The sequence below is a fragment of the Muntiacus reevesi genome, chromosome 3 (genome assembly GCF_963930625.1).
Source record: "Muntiacus reevesi chromosome 3, mMunRee1.1, whole genome shotgun sequence".
Lineage (NCBI taxonomy): Eukaryota > Metazoa > Chordata > Mammalia > Artiodactyla > Cervidae > Muntiacus > Muntiacus reevesi.
In genome coordinates this window covers 108803559-108827268 of record NC_089251.1, presented here as the reverse complement: position 1 = coordinate 108827268, position 23710 = coordinate 108803559, and the positions used below count along the sequence as shown (strand labels likewise).

The following is a 23710-nucleotide window of genomic DNA, read 5'->3' as shown; positions in this document are numbered from 1 at the left end:
TTGAAGGCAGGAGGAGAAGGGGACGACAGTGGAGATGGTTGGATGGCATCACCGACTCACTGGACATGAGTTTGAGTAAACTCCGGGAGTTGGTGATGGACAGGGAGGCCTGGCATGCTGCAGTCCAAGGGGTCGCAAAGAGTCGGACACGACTGAGTGACTAAACGGCAACAACAAACAGCTCACAACACTATCGTCAACGTGGACCACTCTGTTCTCTGCACACACCGTACATTTAACACACACACCCCGCCCACAGTTTCACCCGACAGTGAATTCTCTTCTTTTTTTTTTTCAGGTTTTTTTTTAAATGTTTCATTATGAAAATTTCCGACATCTAAGAAAGTAGAAAGAACAGTACTTTACTGAACCTCCACTTACTCATCAGCAACCTTCAGCAACTACCTCCTTATCATCCTTAGATCATGTTTCTTCACCCCACCCACCATGACCTAATTATTAAAAAAAATTTTTTTTTTATTATTTGGAGGCTATGAATTCTCTTCTGAAGTGTTCAATCAGTGGTCATCTGAGCGCCATCAACGCCTCCCTGCCTCTTTCTCCCTTTGAGCGCCGGAGGGTGGCAGGGACCACCTGCCCACCCGGAGGAAAGACTCCCGGTAGCCTTGCAGCCCGGGTTGTCCCACCCCCTTTTCCCTTCCGAGCCAATCAGGAACTAAGGTGGGCGGGACCGCTTGCCCCGCACCTGCGCGTTAAGAGGTGGGTGGCGCGGCACCGAGTCAGCTGTGCCGCATCCCGCGATGAGGTCGCGGGTGGTGGCCGCCGGGCTGCTGCTTCTGCTGCAGCTGGTGCTGGTGCTCGGAGCGGTGGGGCTCCCGCGCTGCACCGACCCTCGGCGCTGCACCGACCCTCCGCGCCGCTACACCCCGGACTGGCCGAGTCTGGACTCCCGGCCGCTGCCGGCCTGGTTCGATGAAGCCAAGTTCGGGGTGTTCGTGCACTGGGGCGTGTTCTCGGTGCCCGCCTGGGGCAGCGAGTGGTTCTGGTGGCACTGGCAGGGCGAGAAGCTGCCGCAGTACGAGAGCTTCATGAAAGAGAACTACCCGCCGGATTTCAGCTACGCCGACTTCGGGCCAAGGTTCACGGCGCGCTTCTTCCACCCCGACAGCTGGGCTGACCTCTTCGAGGCCGCCGGGGCCAAGTGAGTGACGCCGCCGCGGGAGCGGGCGGGAAGCCCCTACCCGGGCGAGAGCTGACCCAGCCTTAGGCTGGTGGGAATCGAGCGGGGTGGGGGCGGGGAGGAGGCGGGGAGACTTGCCGGATCACACTGGTGTCCCTGTGACCGCAGATGTTGCGGGTACTTTGTTTTGCCCCCCGAAGGATACAGAATTGTATGTGGCACGCCAGATCTTAAGGTTGAGGATTAGAAGGAAATAAAGGTTTCAGGTTGGTGGTGGACTTGGGAAGACCTGAATATGGGGGAGGATTGAGCTAGGTAATACCTAAAGTCAGTCCCCTGCGGGTCATCAAGACAGTCAAGGTTCCAGGATTTTCAGCCAGAGGTCGGGAGTCTGATCCTAGTTCAACTGTGAACTTGAACAAGGCCTTTTACCTCCCTACGGCCTCCTTCCCTGGCTGTACCCAGGAATTGTGTTCTTTCTTTCAGCTTTAGTATGTCCCAGAGGGAAGGAAGTTCTGGTGCCCAGTGTATTTGGGCAACAATACAGACTCTGTGCCATCTGCTCTTCTCAATGCCTTGCACATAGAGAGTGCTCATGAAATTGTTTTGAGAACTGTTGCAGCTTGCATGTGAATGGTTGAGAGAACTGAAAGTGTAGAGCTTTGATGGGGGGAGGCTAGGACTCCCAAGGCTGTTGAAGGCTGGGGCCCGTCCTGAAGGAGTCATCCTTGAAGGCAGGATGTTGCAGGTATTAAGTCAAGGAATGGTGACCCTCAGCTTCAAGGATGAGCTTGGCGGCTGAGAGAGCAGTGCTTTGGAGGAGATTTAGAAAGAAGGCAGGTGGGTTTCCCAGCCTCTGGCTTAGGGCAGCCTTCCACCATTATCTTGTCTCAGACGACCCAGGTTTTAGTTTCTCTTGGACTTTAAGTCCTCATATACTAAAGAGAAATTACAACTGATATTTAGTGTTTGCAATTAAATGCATGGGAATGTAAGGCTTGACTAAACTGAGGAGGAGTTCACTGTCTTCCAGAAGCCTTAGAAATCCATAATTTTCAAATGAAGAAGTTAAAATCTGGGAGATATCCTTTGTCCAGGTCAAATGCCCCTACTATGGACAAGATGCTGCTGCTGCTAAGTCACGTCAGTCATGTGTCCGAGTTGGACAAGATGACTGGCCCAGATAGAGGAAGGGAACTAATGTCCTGGACTCCAAATCCCATGACCCTAAGATGAAGGTTCTTTCCACCACACCAGGGGTCTGTAACCATGACTAGAGGGATTGGTCCTCTGCCTGGTTTTTTGTAAGTTTCTTGAGAAAGATTTTTACATTTTCAAAAACCTGTTTTTAAAAAGTAGAAGAAGAATATGCCATAGAGAGGACTGAAATACTTTAAAATCCTGAGGTTCCCACATCAGCCGGGGATTAAATCATCCTTTTGGGCACCAGCTGTTTTTCTGCGATAAAAGTAAATGAAATGTTGAGTGATTTGATTATAATTTCAACACTTGCCTTTTCTCCCCTTTTTCTTTTGGCCTTTTGTCACCTCTGTAAATGAGAGGCAGTTGATATGGGCTTGATAAACACCTTACTTTTCTATCATCTGCTCTTTCAGTAGAGGTTTCTTTCTCCTTTAGGGCAAAGGGTTGGTTTTTGTTTTTTTTTCAATGCTTAACATTAATACACAGAAGAGCTCCAGAACTGGAGAGCCAGTGTATACATATTTTCCCTTACCTATTCCTTTCTTCTTTCCTTCCTAGTCTCCTTCTTGTCTGGGAACTAAGGACTGTGGCTTCCTCAAATTTGTTTTCATTCCTGGAACAATACCCAAGGGGTGTTGTGACTGATGCAACTCCCTGGGTATCACTCATACAAGTTCAGTTGACCTTTGAACAACACAGGTTTGAAATTCTTGGGTCCACTTATATGCAAATTTTTTCCTCAAATTTTTTCTTTGTGTTTGGGCTAGACCACTTCAGTGTCTTTGTTGTTGAACTCTTGGGGTTCTAGGCGGCCAGGGCATTGTCCAATATTAAAAGAACTTTAAAATGCAGTTTCTTACTGGCAAGGTACTTCCTGACTTCAGGGATGTAGCACTGATAGAACCAATCCAGAAAAAGGGTTTTCGCTGGAAAAATATTTGGAGATTTGTTATAATTTGAAAAAACTTAGAAATTTCAAAAATTAAGAAAAGAGTATGTTACAAATGCGTAAAATATATAGATACTAGTTTATTTTACCATTTGTATGTGTCTGCTCAGCCACTCAGTCGTGTCTGACTCTTTGTGACCCCATGGACTGTAGACCGCCAGGCTCTTCTGGCTCTTAGGTCTCCTGCATTGGCAGATGGGTTCTTTACCACTAGCGCCACCTGGGAAGCCCATATTAAATCATAAATGCATAAAATTAATCGCAGTACATACTGTCATAATTTTGTACCCACCTCCTATTGGTGTCCTGTTGGTGAACTCAACTGTTGTGTCCACTTAAGATGCCAAGTGATGCTAATCATTTTCACATGAGCACTTATCCCTCTGGTAAATTGCCTATTGCAGTAAAAAGTCATCTCTCATGTTCTCGAGTATTTTTCATCTTGCTTAGTGCAATATCATAAACCTTGAATAACACCTTGACACCCATACAAAGCTCCCCCAGTGATGCCAGAAGTGCTCCCAAGAAGCGGAGAAAATTAACATTACAAGAAAAAGTTGAATTGCTTGATATGTATTGTAGATTGAGGTCTGCAGCTGCGGTTGCCCACTGCCCTTGTAATATAAATGAATCCAGCGTTAAAAAAGAAAATAATAATAATGAAGCTGTCGTTGCAACTATGCCATAAGGTGTGAAAAACCTTGCGCTTCTTGCAAAATATCTTTTTATCTCATATTGAAAATGCAGCTTTGATGTGGGTGCAGGATTGCTGTAAGAAAGGCATACATAGAGACACTAAAATGATTCGGAAAAAAGTAAAGTCGTTTCATGACAACTTAAAGCAAAAGGAAGGTGAAGGATCTAAGGAAGCTGGAGAATTTAACGCCAACAAAGGATAGTTTGATAATTTTCTAAAGAGGTTTGGCTTTTTAAATGTCAAGATAACAGGAGAAGTAGTTACTACCAACCAGGACATGAGTTCCCAGAGGCCACTGAGAAAATCATTGAGGAGAAAGGATTTCTGCCTATGCAGGTTTTTTTTCTTCCCCCTTTTGTTTTTTGGTGGCCCCAGATGGCATGCGAGATCTTAGCTGGCCGACCAAGGGGCAGCGTGTTCCCCCTGCAGTAGAAGTGCAGAGTCTTAACCTCTTTACCACCAGGAAAACCCCTGAACAGGTTTTTAATACAGATTAAAGTGGACCTTCCAATGGGGGAGAAATGCCTCCAAGAACATTTATTAGTCAGGAAGAGAAGTAAGCACCAGAATTTAAGGCAGGAAGGGACTGGCTAACTACTGTTTGATGCAGATGCAATCAGGTTTATGATTAGGACTGTCCTTTTCTATAAACCTACTAATCAGTGAGCCTTGAAGGGAAAAGATGACACAAACTGCCAGTCTTTTGGTTGTAAAGCAAGTAGGCCTGGATAACGAAAACCCTTTTTCTGGATTGGTTCCATCAGTGCTTTGTCCCTGAAGTCAGGAAGTACCTTGCCAGAAAGAAACTGCCTTTTAAAGTTCTTTTAATATTGGACAATGCCCTGGCCACCCAGAACCCCAAGAGTTCAACAGCAAAGACATTGAAGTGGTCTACCCCAAGCACAACATCTCTAATTCAACCTGCAGATCCAGGGGTCATAAGGATCTTTTCTTTTTTTATTAATTGATTGATTTATTTGGTTGCATTGGGTCTTAGTTGTAGCAGATGGACTCTCCAGCTGTGGCATGCGGGGTTTGTTGCTCCGGGGCATATGGGATCTTAGTTACCTGACCAGGGATCGAACCTGCGTCCCCCATTACACAACAAATTCTTAACCACTGGACCATGAGGGAAATCCCCATGGTGGACCTTAAGGATCTTTAAGGCTCATTACACATGGTACTCGATGGGAAGGATTGTCAACACAATGGAAGAGAACCCTAATATAGATAGCATCATGAAAGTCTGGAAGGATTACACCATTGAAGATGCCGTTGTTGTTATGGAAAAAGCTATGAAGTCCAAAACAATAAAATTCCTGCCGGAGAAAACTGTCCAGATGTTGTGCATGACTTCACAGGATTTACAACAGAGCCAATTAGGACATCATGAAAGAGATGTGGATATGGGGGTGGGGGGAAAGGAGTGAGGAGGTGCAGGGTTTTAAGATATGGGTCTTGGAAAAGTTTAGGAACTGGTAGACCTCATACTTGAAATAACATAAGACAGTTTGATGGAGGTGAGTGCTTCTAAACAAGTGCCAGACAATAAGGAATAAGACATAGAAGAAGCAGTGCCAGAAAACAGATTGACGTTAGACAGTCTGGCAGAAGGATGCTGATTATTCAACACAGCTTTTGACTTCTTTTACCACATTGACCCTTCTATGATATGATATGAAACTGAAGCAAACCGTGGAAGGAGGATTGGTATCATATTTGTCATTGGTTTGTCATTATGTCGTGTCCAACTCTTTGCAACACCACGGACTGTAGCCCAGGCTTCTCTGTCGATGGAATTCTCCAGGCAAGAATACTGGAGTGGGTTGCCATTTGCTTCTCTGGGGGATCTTCCCAACCCGGTGATTGAACTTGCATCTCCTGCACTGGCAAGTGAGGTCTAACAGTCAGAAATATATGAGATGTTTCCATAACGTTACCCTGAATGCCCACCTCTCCTGCCTTCCTGTCCACCACCTCCTCCTTTTCTACCTCTTCCACCCCTGAGACGCAAGACCAACCCCTCCACTTCCTCCTCAGTGTACTCATCGTGAATACCTTTATGATGATCCACTTCCACTTAATGAACAGTAAATAATCCTTATGCCATGTAGTTAATAAACCTATCTGTTGTGTAAGTGTGTAAGTGTCTTCATGAGATCTGAGAACTCAATGGCAAGAACTGTATAAAACATTTTGTGTCATCATCATTGCTGTCACCAACTTAAGTGTTCATCTGTAGATTGTCACATGCAAGATTGACATGGAAGTAAATAGCCAATCCTTACATAAGCAGAAAGTAAGCGATACTTAATATAAAATTAATAATATCTTTCCTTACTTTTTTAAAACTTTGCTTTCAAAGAATTATATTACCATTCCGTATGTACCCTCTTCCAGTCCCCTCTCATAATTAAATACCTGTGTATCAGACTGTTAAGGAAATTAAAATGGAGGTAGTCTTGTTCAGCCTTCAGAAGCAAGACACCAGGCTCTGACCAACTTCTAACCTTGCCTGGACCCTACCTGGACTATATACATGCCTGCCTGTAAGCACACCAGTTGTTACCAGGAAGTCAGGCAGCACCTTGGATAAGAGAGTGAGCAGTTCTTGGAATTTCCTGAGCTCCTGGAGGTCTGGAAAATCTTGTGACTCACAAGATGAAATAAACAGCATTGTAAAAGTTAAAGGAAAACCAGATCTGCGTGCAAACTGATGATGATATCAGTTGTGTCCTAAGATTATAAACAGGAGCCCCCAAATCTGCAATTTTAAGTCTCACAGTAGGGTGGACGCACTGCCTCGGACCCTTTTCCCAGGTGGGACTCCAGATTGCTGTTACTCAGGACTTTCCAGCTCTGTTCAAGTCTGGATATAGGTTGGTCGCCCATTTTGGTGATATGTACACTGTTACTTCTGTCATTTCTGTTTCTTTTCTCTTAACAACTGTATGTTGTAATTAAGTTAAATTATCTATTAAATTTTGAAATTGTTTATTGTGTATGTAACCAGCAGCTTGTTTTGTTAATAAATCTTTCAAACCTAAAACAAAATTAAAACTTTCAGCAAAACTCAACCAATGCATGAGACAAGTGCTCAGGGCTGGTGCACTGGGATGACCCAGAGGGATGGGATGGGGAGGGAGGTGGGAGAGGGGTTCAGGATGGGGAACACATGTACACCCATGGCTGATTCATGTCAGTGTATGGCAAAAACCACTACAATATTGTAAACTAATTAGCTTCCAATTAAATAATTAAAAAAAAAACCTATCATCACATTCAAGTGACTTTAAAAAAAATGTACAATGTTTCCCATCCCATATTTTGAATGAGTATAATACCACAGGCCATAAAAATTTTATAATGATTCATTCATTAGTGTATAAGCTAGGCTATCATGAAGCAATCATATTGATTGCACTAGGCTACTATAAAGCAATCGTGTTGCTGTTGCTTCATTATCAATGGATGAATCATTATAACTACAAATAAATATGAATGGCTTTTTCACATTAGCTTTCCAGCTTCGATATGTAGTGTTAGTAATAACTGTAACGTCTACAGTGTTTTGTATCATGTGAGACAGTATTGCTATAGGTACTGACAGGTGGTTCATCTTGTAAACAGACGGTGTAAACTTACGGTAATACAGTACATAAGCCCTATCTCCAACTAACACAGCATTGTAAAGCAACTGTACTCCAATAAAATAAAAAATATAAATGCAGTGCAGTACTGTAATGTATTTTCTCTTCCTTATGATTTTCTTAAAAACATTTTCTTTTCTCTAGCTTACATCATTGTACAAATATAGCACATTATACATATGAAATACAAAATGGGTGTTAACCGACCGTTTATGTTATTGGTAAGCCTTCCAGTCAAGAGTAGGCTATTAGTAGTTTAGGGCGAAGTCAAGAGTTACACATGGATTTTCTTCTGCACAGGGGTCAGCACACCCCTAACCACCACGTTGTTCAAGGGTCAGCTGTACATTTCCTGTAGTTGAGTTCCCTCAACCATTTTTAAAAGCCTCAGGCATGCCAGGTAAGTTGGTGCTGGTGGCCCACTGACCACTTCCTTTGTTCATGGTTTCACTGTCCACAGGTATGTAGTCCTGACGACAAAGCATCATGAAGGCTACACAAACTGGCCAAGTCCTGTGTCTTGGAACTGGAACTCTAAGGATGTGGGGCCCCATCGTGATTTGGTTGGTGAGTTGGGAACAGCCATCCGGAAGAGGTGCGTGTCCACAGACAGTCACTCCGTCATCACTTTTGATCTAACTGGCCAGTATTCCGTGCCTTCTCTACTCTTCTGTGTTTTCTAAGTTTGCATTTAACCAGTACATGGGAGGGCTTCTGGCCCTGCACTGGCAGTGTTTGAACCTTGGCAGTTTTCATGTGACCAAAAGTGACAGCATCAGGGAAGTTCGTGGCCCTCTCTGGTTAGGTGAGGGATACCCAGCATAGACCACAGCGCTGCACTTGTGCTCTTCACAGGATTCTTTCTGGGAAGCCTTCCAGCCTAGGGCCTTTTCTAGTATGTGGTAGAGGCCAGGGTTGTGTTCATCTGTGTCCTCCTTAGCTGTCAACCCAGAGCTTTGTAGGCTTTCCTAGAAGGTTTAGATGATGGTAGTTCAGGGAGGGACCTGAAGAGGGTAGTTAAAGCAACAAAAAGGGAGGTGAGGCGTCACTCATGATTCTCGGTAATGTTTTCTAATATCTGCCACTTAAGATGTAACTTCCCAAGGTCAGAGAGCTGGGAAGGGGCAGAAGTGAGATTTGAACCCAGGTGTTCTGATTTTGGACCCTATTGTTCTGAGTATATTTGTCTGTAAGGAGGAAAAGTGGTGTTTTTGTCAGGCCCACTCAGCTCTGTTGTGATTTGGCAAACTTAATGTCCTATTTAAGGGGTAGACCAGCTGACTGTTTGTATAGATAAAGTTTGGTTGGAATGCAGTTGTGTTCATTCACTTATGCATTGTCTCCGGCTACTTTCAAGCTCTAATTACGGAGTCGGGGTAGAGGTAGCAAGGCCTACAAAGTCTCAAATATTATCTGGTCATTTAAGAAAGCATTTGCTGACTTATGTCACCTGTGAAACATTCCGTTTCCCAATATTGAGCTCTGCTAGTAGTCCTGCTCTAAAAGTGAGATGTTGATTAGATTTGGACTCTAAGAACCTTGACTTTCAGCTTCTCTATATCTACTTAGTCCCTGAATCACATGATGAAATTCTTCAATTCTTTCTACTTCATCTATGCCATTGCAAATGTTATCTTTACTTCTTGTATTATAGCATTTCCAAAACATTCACTCTTCTTTATTCACAACAAGTTTTATTGTGTATGAAAATAGGTAAATTTAACCATTTTTGTTTAAGGTATATTAAGGACTATAAGTAAATCTTCTATGAAACAATAAACCTATATTCATTAATTTCAACTGCACAGAAAATGATACTACTGATTTTTTCTGAGTGATCAGATTTTGGATATTCTTGATATTTGTCTCTCTTTTCCAGTATCTATTCAATATGTATTATGAGTAACAGAAAAAAAATTTTAATAGGACTGTATGTAAAAAAAAAAAAAAAAAGGACTGTATGTTATTGAGATAATTGACTTAAGAGACAGAAAATGGTTTAAATAGCAATTTGATGTTAAGGTAATTTATGTAGAAAAATGATTTGTTAAAAAAAAAAAAATGATTTGTTATCTGCTAAGTCGCTTCAGTTGTATCCGACTTTTTGTGACCCCATGGACTGTAGCCTGCCGGGCTACTCTGTCCATGGGGATTCTCCAGGCAAGAATACTAGAGTGGGTTGCCATGCCCTCCTCCAGGGGATCTCCTGACCCAGGGATAGAACCTGTCTCTCTTGTATCTTCTGCATTGGTAGATGGGTTCTTTACCACCAGCACCACCTGGGAAGCCTAATTTGTTATTTGTATCATCAAAAACAAAGGAAGCCAATCATTTTGCTTAAGTGAATGATGAAATAATTTAAGAAACTGGCTGTAGGTCCTGACCCATGTATGCCCTATGGGTAAATTTCACTGAGATGTAAAAATGCTGGCAACTGATTTTTCTTAAAGTATCTTTTCTTTGCTTAATGACAGTTGCTGTCCTGTTTTTCTGTTTAAGGAACATACGCTATGGACTGTATCACTCACTTTTAGAATGGTTCCATCCTCTCTACCTACGTGATAAGAAAAATGGCTTCAAAACACAGTATTTCGTCCATGCAAAAACAATGCCAGAGCTCTATGACCTTGTTAACAGGTACAAAACCGAAATTGTTTTAGCCTTATGACTTTTATCAATGGCATCTGAGCTGCTTGTACTGTTGAGAGGAAGGGGGTACAGGTGGGATATGAAAAAAACTCTAGAAGACATCAAAGTAATAATGAGTAATCATTGGGTTAAGACAAAGCATGTTTTTTCCTTTTTGCTTTTCGAAACGTCTGTAGTTTGGTCATGCTGCCTTTCCAAACTGAAACAAAACGAGGATGGTAGTAAGTCAGAACCTCAGTTTCCTCCTTCCGTACCATTTTCTTTGTCAGGAGCTTGGAGAAGGGCAGCATGGGCTAATGGGCCCCACAGAGGGTTTGGCACCTGGCAGGTCTGTGTTTGAATCCTGGCTCCTGTCACCCTCAGGCATCTTCTGGGCGGTGCCGTGCAGCTTGTACTCTGCATAGGAGTTACACAAGCAGGGCGACAGTGCACAGCCTTGACGTCTCCTTTCCCTGCTTGGAGCCAGTCCACTGTCCCGTGTCCAGTTCTAACTGTTGCTTCCTGACCTGCATACAGGTTTCTCAAGAGGCAGGTCAGGTGGTCTGGTATGCCCCTCGCTTTCAGAATTTCCCACAGTTTATTGTGATCCATACAGTCAAAGGCTTTGGCATAGTCAATAAAGCAGAAATAGATGTTTTTCTGGAACTCTCTTACTTTTTCAATGATCCATATGCAGAGTACATGATGAGAAACGCTGGACTGGAAGAAGCACAAGCTGGAATCAAGATTGCTGGGGGAAATATCAATAACCTCAGATAGGCAGATGACACCACCCTTATGGCAGAAAGTGAAGAAGAACTACAGAGCATGTTGATGAAAGTGAAAGAGGAGAGTGGAAAAAGTTGGCTTAAAGCGCAACATTCAGAAAACTAAGATCATGGCATCTGGTCCCATCACTTCATGGGAAATAGATGGGGAAACAGTGAAAACAGTGTCAGACTTTATTTTTTGAGGCTCCAAAATCACTGCAGATGGTGCTTGCAGCCATGAAGTTAAAAGACGCTTACTCCTTGGAAGGAAAGTTATGACCAACCTAGATAGTATCTAAAAAAGCAGAGACATTGCTTTGCCAACAAAGGTCTATCTAGTCAAGGCTATGGTTTTTCCAGTGGTCATGTATGGATGTGAGAGTTGGACTGTGAAGAAAGCTGAGTGCCGAAAAATTGATGCTTTTAAACTGTGGTGTTGGAGAAGACTCTTGAGAGTCCCTTGGACTGCAAAGAGATCCAACCAGCCCACCCTAAAGGAGCTCAGTCCTGGGTGTTCATTGGAAGGACTGATGTTGAAGCTGAAACTCCAATACTTTGGCCACCTCATGTGAAGAGTTGACTCACTGGAAAAGACCCTGATGCTGGGAGGGATTGGGGGCAGGAGGAGAAGGGGACGACAGAGATGGCTGGATGGCATCACTGACTCGATGGGCATGAGTTTGAGTAAACTCCAGGAGTTGGTGATGGACAGGGAGGCCTGGCATGCTGCAATTCATGGGGTCGCAAAGAGTCAGACATGACTGAGCGACTGAACTGAACTGAACTGAACTGAACTGAAGCAGCTTGTGAAAAAGCTGGCTTAAAACTAGACATTCACAAAACTAAGGTCATGGTCCCATCACTTCATGGCTTGTAGATGGGGAAGTAAAGGGAAACAGTGACAGACTTTATTTTCTTGGGCTCCAAAATCACTGCAGGTGGTGACTGCAGCCATGGAATTAAAAGACATTTGCTCCTTGGAAGAAAAATTATGACACCTAGACAGCATATTAAAAAGCCGAGACATTACTTTGCCAACAAAAGTCCATCTAATCAAAACTATGGTTTTTCTAGTGGTCACATAGAGATGTGAGTTGGACCATGAAAAAGATTGAGCGGCAAAGAATTGATGCCTTCGAATTGTGGTGCTAGAGAAGACTCTTGAGAGTCCTTTGGACAGCAAGGAGATCCAACCAGTTCATCCTAAAGGAAATCAGTCCTGAATATTCATTGGAAGGACTGATGCTAAAGCTCCAATACTTTGGCCACCTGCTCCAAAGATTGGACTCACTGGAAGACCCTGATGCTGGGAAAGATTGAGGGCTAGAGGAGAAGGGGACAGTAGAGGATGAGATGGTTGGATGGCATCACCAGCTCAATAGACATAAGTTTGAGCAAACTCCGGGAGATGGAGAAGGACAGGGAAGCCTGGCAATACTGCAGTCCATGGAGTCGTAAAAAGTCAGACATGACTTAGCCACTGAACAACAACAGTGACCACAAGAGCAGTGTGGCTTGTGGGATCCTAGTTCCCTGACCAGGGATCGAGGGATCAAACCCAGGCCTTCAGGAGTGAGAGCGCAGAGTCCTAACCACTGGGCCGCCAAGGAATTCCCTTACAAGCCTTAAACAGGTTACTCGTCTGAGCCTGAGATTCTCAGTCGGTAAAGTGATAATAATGCCTTCTATGTAGGGCTCAGCATAATATGTGAAAAGTTTCTATCACTATGCCTGGTACAGGATAATAGTGGCTTTATTTTTAATTATCCTTAAAATGATGACTTTCACTTTGGGGTTTGTCACTAGTCTTCATCACGTTTTATTCTGCATTTGCCATTCTTGCTCCTGGGGACCCTTAGGAGGATGGTGGACTTTAAAGATAAAGAGGCAGCCGTCTGTGCTTGGACGCTCACTGCAGACCAAAAGAGGACAAAACTCCTTGCATCCAGCTAACAGCTGTAAGGAAACAGTACAGTTGTAAGAAACCAACCAGCACAAGCTTCAAGTCAGAAATCCAGTTCTTTTTTTCTTACTGACTATAACCTCGAACAAACTATTTAATCTTTCTATGGCTCAGTTTCTTTACCTGTTTATACATCACAGGGTGTTGTGAGAATGAATGAGGTTAATGAGTTAAAGTGCACAGTAAAACACACACCATCTGTGTTTCTCTCTCCTCTTAGGCAACCTTTTTCCTGGACTCAACCTGCTGACCTAAGCGTTTACAGAGTACAGGGCAGGATTAGCTAACAGGCAGATTTACCTATGGGTTACAGCTCCTATTACTTACAAGCTTTGCACCTAAAACAAATTTACTGAGCATTACATTCTTGCTTTCTTAAGTGGGACTAATACTGCTTACCTTAGAGGTATAAATACACACACTCATAGGGTTCAGAGTAGTAATATGTGAAAGATGCGACTGTGGCTCAGGTGAACTCAATAGATTTTTATGATCAAAGCTCTGGGTAGTTATGCCCAAAAATGCATTTGACAGAACAGTTCAAGATCTTAACACATCTTAAAAGCAGAAACAGTAATCCTATAGTTCTGGAGCACTACCCTTTTCATTGGAATTAGTTTCTGGAAGGAAATCAAATTGTATACACTCTGATTACAGCTCTGCTTTTTAGTTTAAGACATTGAAAAAAAAGATTGGGAAAAAGTATACCAAAATGCTGTGTATTAAACTGTGGTTGTGTTAGCTCAGGGGTGTGTGTGTGTGGTCATTTTCATCTCTTTAGTTTTCCATTTTCTTTGCACCGTGGCACTTTGAAAATAGGAGGAAATTAATTTTTAAATATGTGTGACAAAGATAGATCTGTCAGACTTGACTGTGACTGGATTCAGCTGATAAACTTTGTTGTAATTGTGTGTCTCTCAGGTATAAACCTGACTTGATTTGGTCTGATGGAGAGTGGGAATGTCCTGATACTTACTGGAACTCTACAGATTTTCTTGCTTGGCTCTACAATGATAGCCCAGTTAAGGTATGTGATTAAAAGACCTCTCTTATTTATCTGTTATGATAAAACACAATGTGAGGAGCCAAGATCTGGAGTAATAACCGTAATGACAACAGTGACAGTAATAAATACTAATCTCAGGACTTCCCTGGAGATCCAGTGGTTAAGACTGCCTTCACCTTCCAATGCAAGGGGTCCAGGTTTGATCCCTGATCGGAGAGCTAACATCCCATGTGTCTTGAGGCTAAAAAGCCAAAACATAAAACCAGAAACAATATTGTACAAATTCAATAAAGACTTTAAGTGTAAGTAAATAAATAAAGAGCAATATTGATATGGGTGTGGTAGGGACAAGGGATTTTAATGGATGTTAAAGTTTCTCCTTTAATTCTTTTCTTTGTCCCTTCCTTTTTCTTTCTTTAAGCTGTTTTCCTTTAAGCTTTCTTTTTCTCCTTTAATTCTTGATTTTTACAAGATAGTTTTCAAGCTTCTTGAATTTAAGTAGTAGGATAGAAATAGTATAGAGAAGCCCCAGACCACCATAGAGAAAATAAACTAAGCAAACAGACATTGTAAATAAGAAAACCACCCAAAAGATTAATATACAAAACTTGTTAGATGATAGGAATAAAATGTGAATATCTATGACCTCAGCTACTCTATGTTGATTGTGTAGTTTAACTCATATAGGGAAATTTCTTTTCCCTGAGATCCAAATTCTAAGGAATTTGGAAGGAAACTTCACCTACCTTGTCGTCTCCATCATAACCAACCTATTGCACTGCACAATAGCTGCCCGTTTATCGTTCACATTTCAAGACACAAAGTAGCAGAAGTCTTAATCTTAGATTCTAGCTTTGTTGTGAATTTTAAAGAAAAACCTAAGACCAGTTTGAACTGAGCTATCTGGGTAGGTTCATAAACCTCTTAGGATGTCTCTGGCTAAATATTACTAAGTTCAGAAAAGTGGAAGAAAGATCCTATGTGACAAATGGAAGCAAATTCAGATTGGTTTTTTGGAACTTTCGGGCCGCGTGGGGACCTCTAGTGGTGAGATCTGGTGGTTCTTCCCCAGTGGTCCCCGGGCTGGGGTGGCTTAGATACGGCTCCTCGGGTGGGACACCGCAGACCCTGTTCTGCCCACTCTTGTTCTGAGGGCTTTCTCACACGTTAGGAAAGAGGGTTGTCATATACTCATGTTAGGAAATGACTTTTAGGAGAAGTAGACCCTGCTCCTTACCCCTCTGCTGTCTGTAATTCCCACTCCTGACCTCTCTGCAGGCTTTCTTGGGAGGTCACACCTTCCCCACCACCCTATCTAAAATTGCAGCATGCCCCCACCGCGCTATGTGTCTTTCCTTGCCTTATCTTTCTCTTAACCACTTACCTGGCCCAACATATTTCAGATACCATTTACCTCGTTACTATGTCTCCCTCACTGAAGCATCCCCTTTGTGAGGGCAAGAATTTGGGTCTGTTCACGCCTACGTCCCCAACTCCAGGAACAGTCCTTGGCCCAATTAGACACAGAGTGAGTACTGGTGGAATGTAAACTAAATCTGGCTCCTGGCAGTTTATATTCTTCCCTGGAAGAAGCAAGAAACACTCCTGAACTGGTGTTTAGGTGAATTCCCTAACGCTGATGTGATGTCACATCATAGCTGTCCATGTATATGTCTCAGCTAGTCGCTGCTGGATCTGTGAGGGCAAGAACTTGCCGGGAGCCATTATGGGAGGTCCCGCCCGTGACGAGATCATGAAGAAAAGAGCAGGCAGGCAAGGCCGTCCGGGACCCCATCCATGACGAGGTCACGAGGAAAAAACCTGACAGGCAAGGCCGTCTAGGATAAGGGACCCTCCAGGTTGGCCTCAGCCTCTACCCCACCCTTGATCCTCCCCCACTTTCTGCTGCTGTTCTTGTTTGCCCTGTTGGAGATTCTTGTGTTGCCTGCCGAGAGCTCTCCTGCTCCTCTTTCACTGAATAAAGACCAACTTAAAACCCTAATTAATAAATGTCCTGGACTCTGGTACCCTATGAAGGGGCCAGAGATGAAGGAAATGCTTCAATTCAAACCCTTTTGCTGGCATTCTGGCTTGTCTGATAAATGTGTGCTCTCATTGCAAAAAATGCTCTTGATTGTACTAAACATCCTAAGCACAGTACGCTAACAAAAGAAACTATTAGGCATAGGCCCCTTCGAGGGGTGAGAAAAGCTCCACAAATATTATAGCCCCAAATGTGCCTAATAGAAAATAGTTTAGATAGAGATTAGCTGGCGACTTCTTGCAGGTAATTAACTTTTAGACTAAGAGCCTGTTTTGTGCCATATCTGCTGTTTCTGCAGTCCTTTGCATTTCTGTTCTGTAAAAATGTAATCCTATCTAGTTCCCATAGAGATGACGCTTATTAGAAAGAAAATAGATTAATTATAAGAAAAACAGGGTTGGCTACTGAAGTTGCTTAAGTCACACCAGGTGCAAGCCATAAAATGTTAGCAGACCTGAAGGCCAAATGATAAGAAAGACTCTTGTGAACGAAAACTATGTGGGTGACGTCCTGTTTCTGTTGAAGGTCAAGTTGCTGTAATGTTTTGAGATGCCCTGTGTGTAAGCAACATGCACTTCCCCCCCCCAAAATATGTTGCTAAGGGTATAAAGGGGCCGTGCAAAAATAAACTCCAGACTCAGCCCTGGGCTTTGTCTCCCTCCCTCTCTCATTCGCCGACACTGTTCATCCTGAGGGTTCCCCTGGATCCTGCTGGGGCTGGACCCCGGCAAGAGCTGTGACTTGTTTTCTCTGGATACCCCAGTATGAGCCTCACAGTAGTATTAAACGTTGACATTAAGTGATTTCATGTAAAGATTTCTCGAAGTTCAGCAAAACGTTGAGGGAAGGAAAAGAATGTTTGATTACTGACTTTGCCTTACTTAGGTAAAGAAAGACAGGGTTATATAGTGAAAAGCATCCTTGGCTGGGTTCAGAAACCAGATTCATAGTCTCAGCTTTCAGAAACTCTGCCTGGGAATGTGATCTCGGGCAGATCTCCTCTGCATTTCTCTTCTGTTAGAATCAGTGGTTTACTAGATAATCTAAACAGGCCCTTCCAGTTCTGACATTACATATTGCTAGACCAGGGTTAACTGCAAATAACATTTTGAGTTGGATATTTCTTTGTGAAGGGACAGTTTTCTGTGTTGTAAGATGTTTACAATCTTTTTTTTAAATTTCCCACACCATGCGACCATGTGGGATCTTAGTTCCCAGACCAGGGATCAAACCCCTACCCCCTGGCAGTGGAAGTAGGGATTCTTAACCACCGGAGGCCAGGGGATTCCCTTGTAACGTGTTTAGAAGAATCCTTGGTCTCCGCCCACTAGAAAGCAGTAGCCCCACCCCGAGTTGTGACCACCAAAAAAAGTCTCTAGATTTCGCCCTTGAAGTCTCCCCCAGTTGAGAACTACTGTGCTCAACTGAGCCTGCTCCTTGCTTCCAAACAGGTACCTAATTTATCAAACTGAGTTAGATAGTTTTACCCCCGATGACCTCAGTACTCCTTCCTCCTTTAGGATGAGGTCGTAGTAAATGACCGATGGGGTCAGAACTGTTCCTGTCACCATGGAGGATACTACAACTGTAAAGATAAATTCCAGCCGGAGACCTTGCCAGATCACAAGTGGGAGATGTGCACCTCCATAGACCAGCGGTCCTGGGGCTACCGTCGCGACATGGAGATGGCTGACATTGCAAGCGAATCCACAATCATTTCGGTAAGAGGTGGTTATTTGTTGACTGCAGTCCTAGTCTGCCTTCTGACTAAGAGTGGTGGAAGCACTCCGGATAGACATGTGGGCCGTGGGAACCCGTTTGGGTTATTGAACATACTCATAACACTTGTCCTAGGGAGACAGGTCTAATTACAGAAGAGTTCTGGACAGAGGTGTTCTCCCCAGGATTATGTTCAGATTGACGTTGCTGCTGCTAAATCACTTCAGTCGTGTCCAACTCTGTGTGACCCTGTAGACGGCAGCCCACCAGGCTCCCCCGTCCCCGGGATTCTCCAGGCAAGAACACTGGAGTGGGTTGCCATTTCTTTCTCCAGTGCATGAAAGTGAGAAGTGAAAGTGAAGTCGCTCAGTCGTGTCCAACTCTTAGCGACCCCATGGACTGCAGCCCACCAGGCTCCCCCGTCCCCGGGATTCTCCAGGCAAGAACACTGGAGTGGGGTGTCATTGCCTTCTCCGTCAGATTGGCGTTGGGCTGTTTCAATTCCTGGCAACCATCAAGGAATAATTCAGTAGATTTGGGACGTAATATGGATTAATGCTTACAGGGTTGATGAAAAGACAAGTTATGTAGTATCACAACAATATAGAAGTAACTGCACAAGAAAAAGACCAGAAGGAAAGATCAAAAGTTAATGGTGTGGTGTCTTTGGGATACTCTAAAAAAACCTCCTTTTAAAAATTTTCTGTATGTAACCTTAATTTTTCTGGACTTCCTTGAAGTGTTACTGTATGGGGTCACAGTAAACACACACACACATGCATCCCACCCCAGAAATCTTAAAGACTGTATCTCTTTACAGCATGTTTTCCTGAAGGGGCAACATAAACATTTATATAGCCCAGGGTATCCTGAAATTCATCAGATCTCTTCCACACCTCCCTGCACGCCCACCCCCCCACCCAGAGTCTCCATAGCACCTGCTCTAAACCTCTCATCTCTAATCTCTGTATTCTCTCTGGCTGGCTCCACAGAATCCTTTCAAGGCCAAGTGCTTTGTTTTCAGCTCCCTGGCTGACACTCTGGGCTTCTGATATCTGATACACTTCCCTCTGCATATGGCACTATGGCAGGAGTCAGCTCACGGGTAAGAGCCCATGATCACTCCCTGGAATCCAAGTTAATATATCTCTCAACCTTGTAGCAGAATTTTTCAATTTTCTCATGTAAGCCTATCCTGCTATGAAAATGACAAAAATATACTGTCTTTTCCAAAAGATAGAGGATATTCACAAAACACAGGGAAACCAGCCTAGATTCTTCTTCCCTTCATCTGTGTGTTTTAAGCATTCAGCCAGGCTTGGCATTCAGAGCTGGGATTTCCTTGTTTTCTGCTCCCACCAGGAACTAGTTCAGACAGTAAGTTTGGGAGGCAACTATCTTCTCAACATCGGACCAACCAAAGATGGACTGATTGTTCCCATCTTCCAAGAAAGGCTACTTGCTGTTGGGAAGTGGCTGAGCATCAATGGAGAGGCTATCTATGCCTCCAAACCATGGAGAGTACAATCTGAGAAGAACTCTGTGTGGTAAGTTAAATGTGTGCCTATGTTTATGTTTTAGGCCCCAGGGTATCTTTGACTAGTGAGGGAGGTGGTAGGTTTGGTGAAGAAAGAAAGAGCTACAAAGTATCAGTCAATTTGCTCAACCCCTAAAAACAGTCATAGCTAATATTTGTACAGCACCCACATGTGCTGGACTCCATCCTAAATTCTTTCCCCTCATTTACTTCCCTCAACAATCTCACTGAGTGGATAATGTCACTATCCCCAGGTTACAAGGAGAAAGCAGGTTCAGGGCAGTAATCATTGGCCCAGAATTACGAATCTACTAAGAGAAGAAGGCATGATTCATATTTGGTATTGTGGATCTAGTTATTTGATCTCAGGCTTCAGTTTTTTTTTTTTTTCCAACTGCAAAATGAGGTGATGATACCTAACTTCCTAGAGTGTTAGAATTAAATAAGCTAACGTATATAAAGTACCCAGCAGAGTGCCAGGTACATACTAACTGCTCAATGAAAGACGTCTGCAAATGTTAAAACACAGAGCTGGGGGCTTTGCATCAGGAGAAACACGTTCATGGTTCTGTTTTGGATGAGTTTCTGTTTAGTGGTTTTTTTCACCCTTTTCTATAAGCATGGGCTTCCATGGAGGCTCAGATGGTGAAGAATCAGCCCACATTGAGGGAGACCCAGGTTCAATCCCTGGGTTGGAAAGATCCCCAGGAGAAGAGAATGGCTACCCACTCAAGTATTCTTGCCTGAAGAATTCTGTAGACAGAGAAGCCTGGCGGGCTACAGTCCATGGGGTCGCAGAGGTGGACATGACTGAACAACTAAACACAGCATGCATGGTTAAGCTCTGTGGGAATAATGCAGCCCTGGAAGACTCTTTCTGGGCGGTATCGTCCCTTTCCTCTCTGTATGGGGTTCTAAGTTTTCTTAAAACATTTTTTTAACTCATACTAGTGACCCATACTGAAGCCATCTTCCTCATTATTCATCTTTCTTCAATTTTAAATCCATATGAAAACATCTGAGGGTATAACAAGGGCAAGATGTGCAATGAAGACAAATTTGAATTCCTTTCTAAAATTTAAAATTTTTGGTCATCCCACGTGGTTTGGGGGATCTTTAGGGATCAAACCAAGGCCGATGGCAGTGAAAGCGTCTATCTCTATCCACTGGGCCGCCAGGGAAATTCCCAAGACAAATCTGTTGTGCTGAGATTTCACCATGCTGAAAGAAAGTGAAAATGGGGGGGGGGGGGGAGAAAGTGAAAGTGTTAGTCACTTATCCTGTCCAGCTCTTTGCGACCCCGTGGACTGCAGCCCACCAGGCTCCTCTGTCCATGGGATTCTCCAGACAAGAATACTGGAATGGGTGGCCATGCACTTCTCCAGGGGATCTTCCCAACCTAGGGATCGAACCCAGGTCTCCTGCATTGCAGGCAGATTCTTCACTGTCTCGGCGACAGGGAAGCCCAAACCCTAACTGGTTTCGAGTTATTTGCTTGCTAGCAGCAATGACAGACTGGAGGGCTTGAAATTGGCAGATAATCGCAAGGGGAATATATAAGGTCATGTGGCAGGATAATAAGCCAGGTATCTTTGACAATGATGTTTCTTTTTTCCCAGGTATACCTCTAAAGGATTAGCTGTTTATGCCATTTTACTGCACTGGCCAGAAGATGGAATCTTAAGCCTTATATCCCCCATAACTACTTCAACCACAGAGGTAAAGAGTCTCCATCAGTCCTGTCGGAGATGTAGCTCTCTGTAAAGGAATTGGCGGGCCTTCTGTAAACCTTCCTTCCTCCCCAGGTTTCTCCTGTTTTCATTTCCCTTCTGGACTGTCTTCCCCACCCTGGCCCAGGGCAGTTGTTTGCCACCATATTCAGGCCATATTCTGTGCTCATCAGTGCATTCGTGTTTTTCCCATTCCCTTTTGCTTTCTGCAGGTAACGATGCTGGGAATCCAAAATGATCTGAAGTGGTCCCCAAATCCAGGTAAAGGTCTCCTCGTGTTCCTGCCCCAGTTACCACCCTCTGCTCTTCCAACTGAGTTTGCTTGGACCATAAAGCTGATAGGAGTGAAGTGATCATTGAAGTTCAAGAAGAAAGGGACACCGCCTGCACTTTGATTTTCCTCTTATATTGCCATCATTATAATAAATGACTCTTCTCTACTCATACATCTCTTTTCCAACACATTTTAATAAATGGAATGGATTATGTTACACTGATGTCTCACAGGATCAAAGATCTGAGATCCAGTGCTAGCATCTCTCTGATCAATAGAAGAGACTGAACAGTTAAGCTCATCCATTCCTAACACTGGGAATTATCTGCAATGGAAACTTCCCTCCTCCTCTGTTTCATAACCTGATTGCTTATTCAAATGACCTCAAGAATAAGCCAAGTCATCCCAGTGCCTATGGGAGGTGCTGAAAAGGATTTGGCAGACTCCACTATGTGCTATTTATTTAGCATCAGCTGTCACCAGCTACTCCCATCTGCCCCCAAGAGCAGGAGAGCCTCGAGGGGAAGGAAAATGCTTCCAAGGCTGCTAATAGTCAGCTTTTTAGAAGTTTCCAAAGCAAACTAAGAGCTCTGACATTCAGTCTGTTTACAGGGATTCTGTGAAGAAAATGAATGTGATTCTGCCTTGATTTAATACAAATAAATAAATTTGTATGTCAAATCATTTTCTACTAAAAAGCATGTTGTAGCTTTCTTCTTCCAGTTTCTATATGGACTGCTTACAGCCTTATGTTTCTGTTTAAAAAGAAAAAAGTAGAAGGGGTGGTATCTGCCAAGTCTCCTTAATGCAGAGCAAAGAAAGTCATCCCTTTGGTTCTTCTGTTCCTCACTTCTAGTCCCATTCTTTTGAGTTGACCAGGTGGCATCAGTGGTAAAGAACCCACCTGCCAGGAGACGTAAGAGACGCAGGTGTGACCCCTGGGTTGGGAAGATCCCCTGGAGAAGGGATTGACTACCCACTCCAGTGTTCTTGGACTTGCCTAGTGACTCAGATGATAAAGAATCCGCCTGCATTGCGGGAGACCTGGGCTTGATCCCTGGGTTGGTAAGATCCCCTGGGGGAGGGCATGGCAGCCCACTCCAGTATTCTTGTCTGAAGAATCCCACGGACAGAGGAACAGAGGAGCCTGGCAGATTACAGTCCATGGGGTCTCAAAGGGTCGGACATGACTGAGCTACTAAGCACAGCACAGCAGGGCACTTGACACATGCATGCATCCACTCAGTCTCTTTAATTGTCACAGATCTAATAAAGGTTTCTATCTCTTTTATTTACTAGATATATTTGGAAACCCTTAACCTATATTTACGGAAAATCTCTTTTTCTCAAGCATATGTGTATGAAACATTTACAAATGTGAATACCAAAGAAGTAATATCATAAAGACTCTGTCATATGTCCGTAACATAAAGGACCATAAAAACTTGAAGGAAAAACTAATATGTTTAAAAATTTTAAAACACACTTTTAAATATTTATTGATCAAAGAAAGCACAAGAAAATTAGAAATCTCTTAGAATGATAATGAAAATGCTATGCAGTGAAACTTGTGAAATGTAGCTTTTAAGAAAAATTGCTTTAGAGAGGGTTCCAGGAAGATGGCAAAGAGGAAGCACCAAGAATCTATTTCCTCACCTAGAAAACAACTGCACTGGCAGAATCTGTCTGATGTAACTATTTTGAAACTGGAAGCTACTGAAGGCTTGCAATTTCCAGAGGAATACCTGGATGGTAAATTAAGGTTAATTCTGGTCAGTTTCAGCTACCCATCCCTCATCCCTAATCATGGAGTACACAGCTGTGCGTGTGTTCCTGGAACAACTTGCATATAGTGTATGAGATCAAGGTGGGCAAAAGGACTCTGTCATCCAATATCAGGGATTTGGGCTCTTTTTGTTTGGGGGTGGGGGAGGATTTGTGCTCTTGACTGCTGCTTTTGATCACAGAGGTACAGGTGAGAGGTGGACAAACCATTGTACCTTTCCCGTTGTTGCAAACCTCTCCTCTAATAGCTAAAGTAACTTACAATGGACTTAAAGGGCTGGTGCTCATTCCCCACCCCCAGTTTCATTTTTTCCCCCTTCTGGAAGCTAGACATTAAAGGTTAGGAAATCCAACAACTGCTCATATGGGAGATATTAGAAAGTGACCATGTCTGCCTGTGGAAAGAGTCAGGAAAAGGCCTGAGAAGACCTTAAGTTTACACCTCTGACTGAGCCTTGGCACAGAGATAACCTACAACACTCAACAAGGAAAAAAGCAATGGACAAAAACAGCAACAACAACAATAACAAAAAAACCAGCAAACCCTGGGGAAGGAGGAGAATCTGGACTTCCAGAGTTGCCACATTATTATATTCAAATGTCCAGTTTTCAAC

General features: G+C 43.5%; 1 protein-coding gene across 1 annotated transcript; it reads left to right on the top strand.

Annotated features, from left to right (window-relative positions):
- Nucleotides 1-721: 721 nt before the first annotated feature.
- FUCA1 (alpha-L-fucosidase 1) lies at nucleotides 722-22001 on the top strand. Its single transcript, XM_065930049.1, has 8 exons — nucleotides 722-1162; nucleotides 8101-8235; nucleotides 10140-10277; nucleotides 13923-14028; nucleotides 17572-17772; nucleotides 19133-19317; nucleotides 20927-21026; nucleotides 21250-22001. The coding sequence occupies exons 1-8, from the start codon at nucleotides 762-764 to the stop codon at nucleotides 21388-21390; spliced, it is 1407 nt and encodes a 468-aa protein (XP_065786121.1). The 5' UTR covers nucleotides 722-761; the 3' UTR covers nucleotides 21391-22001.
- The last annotated feature ends 1709 nt before the right edge of the window (nucleotides 22002-23710 follow it).

Excerpts from the sequence above, each read along its gene's own strand:
- FUCA1 (XM_065930049.1), top strand. The coding sequence starts at position 762 with ATGAGGTCGCGGGTGGTGGCCGCCGGGCTGCTGCTTCTGCTGCAGCTG. Across the intron at positions 17,773-19,132 it reads GCGAATCCACAATCATTTCG|GAACTAGTTCAGACAGTAAG; the intron begins GTAAGAGGTGGT and ends TGCTCCCACCAG. Across the intron at positions 19,318-20,926 it reads TCTGAGAAGAACTCTGTGTG|GTATACCTCTAAAGGATTAG; the intron begins GTAAGTTAAATG and ends CTTTTTTCCCAG.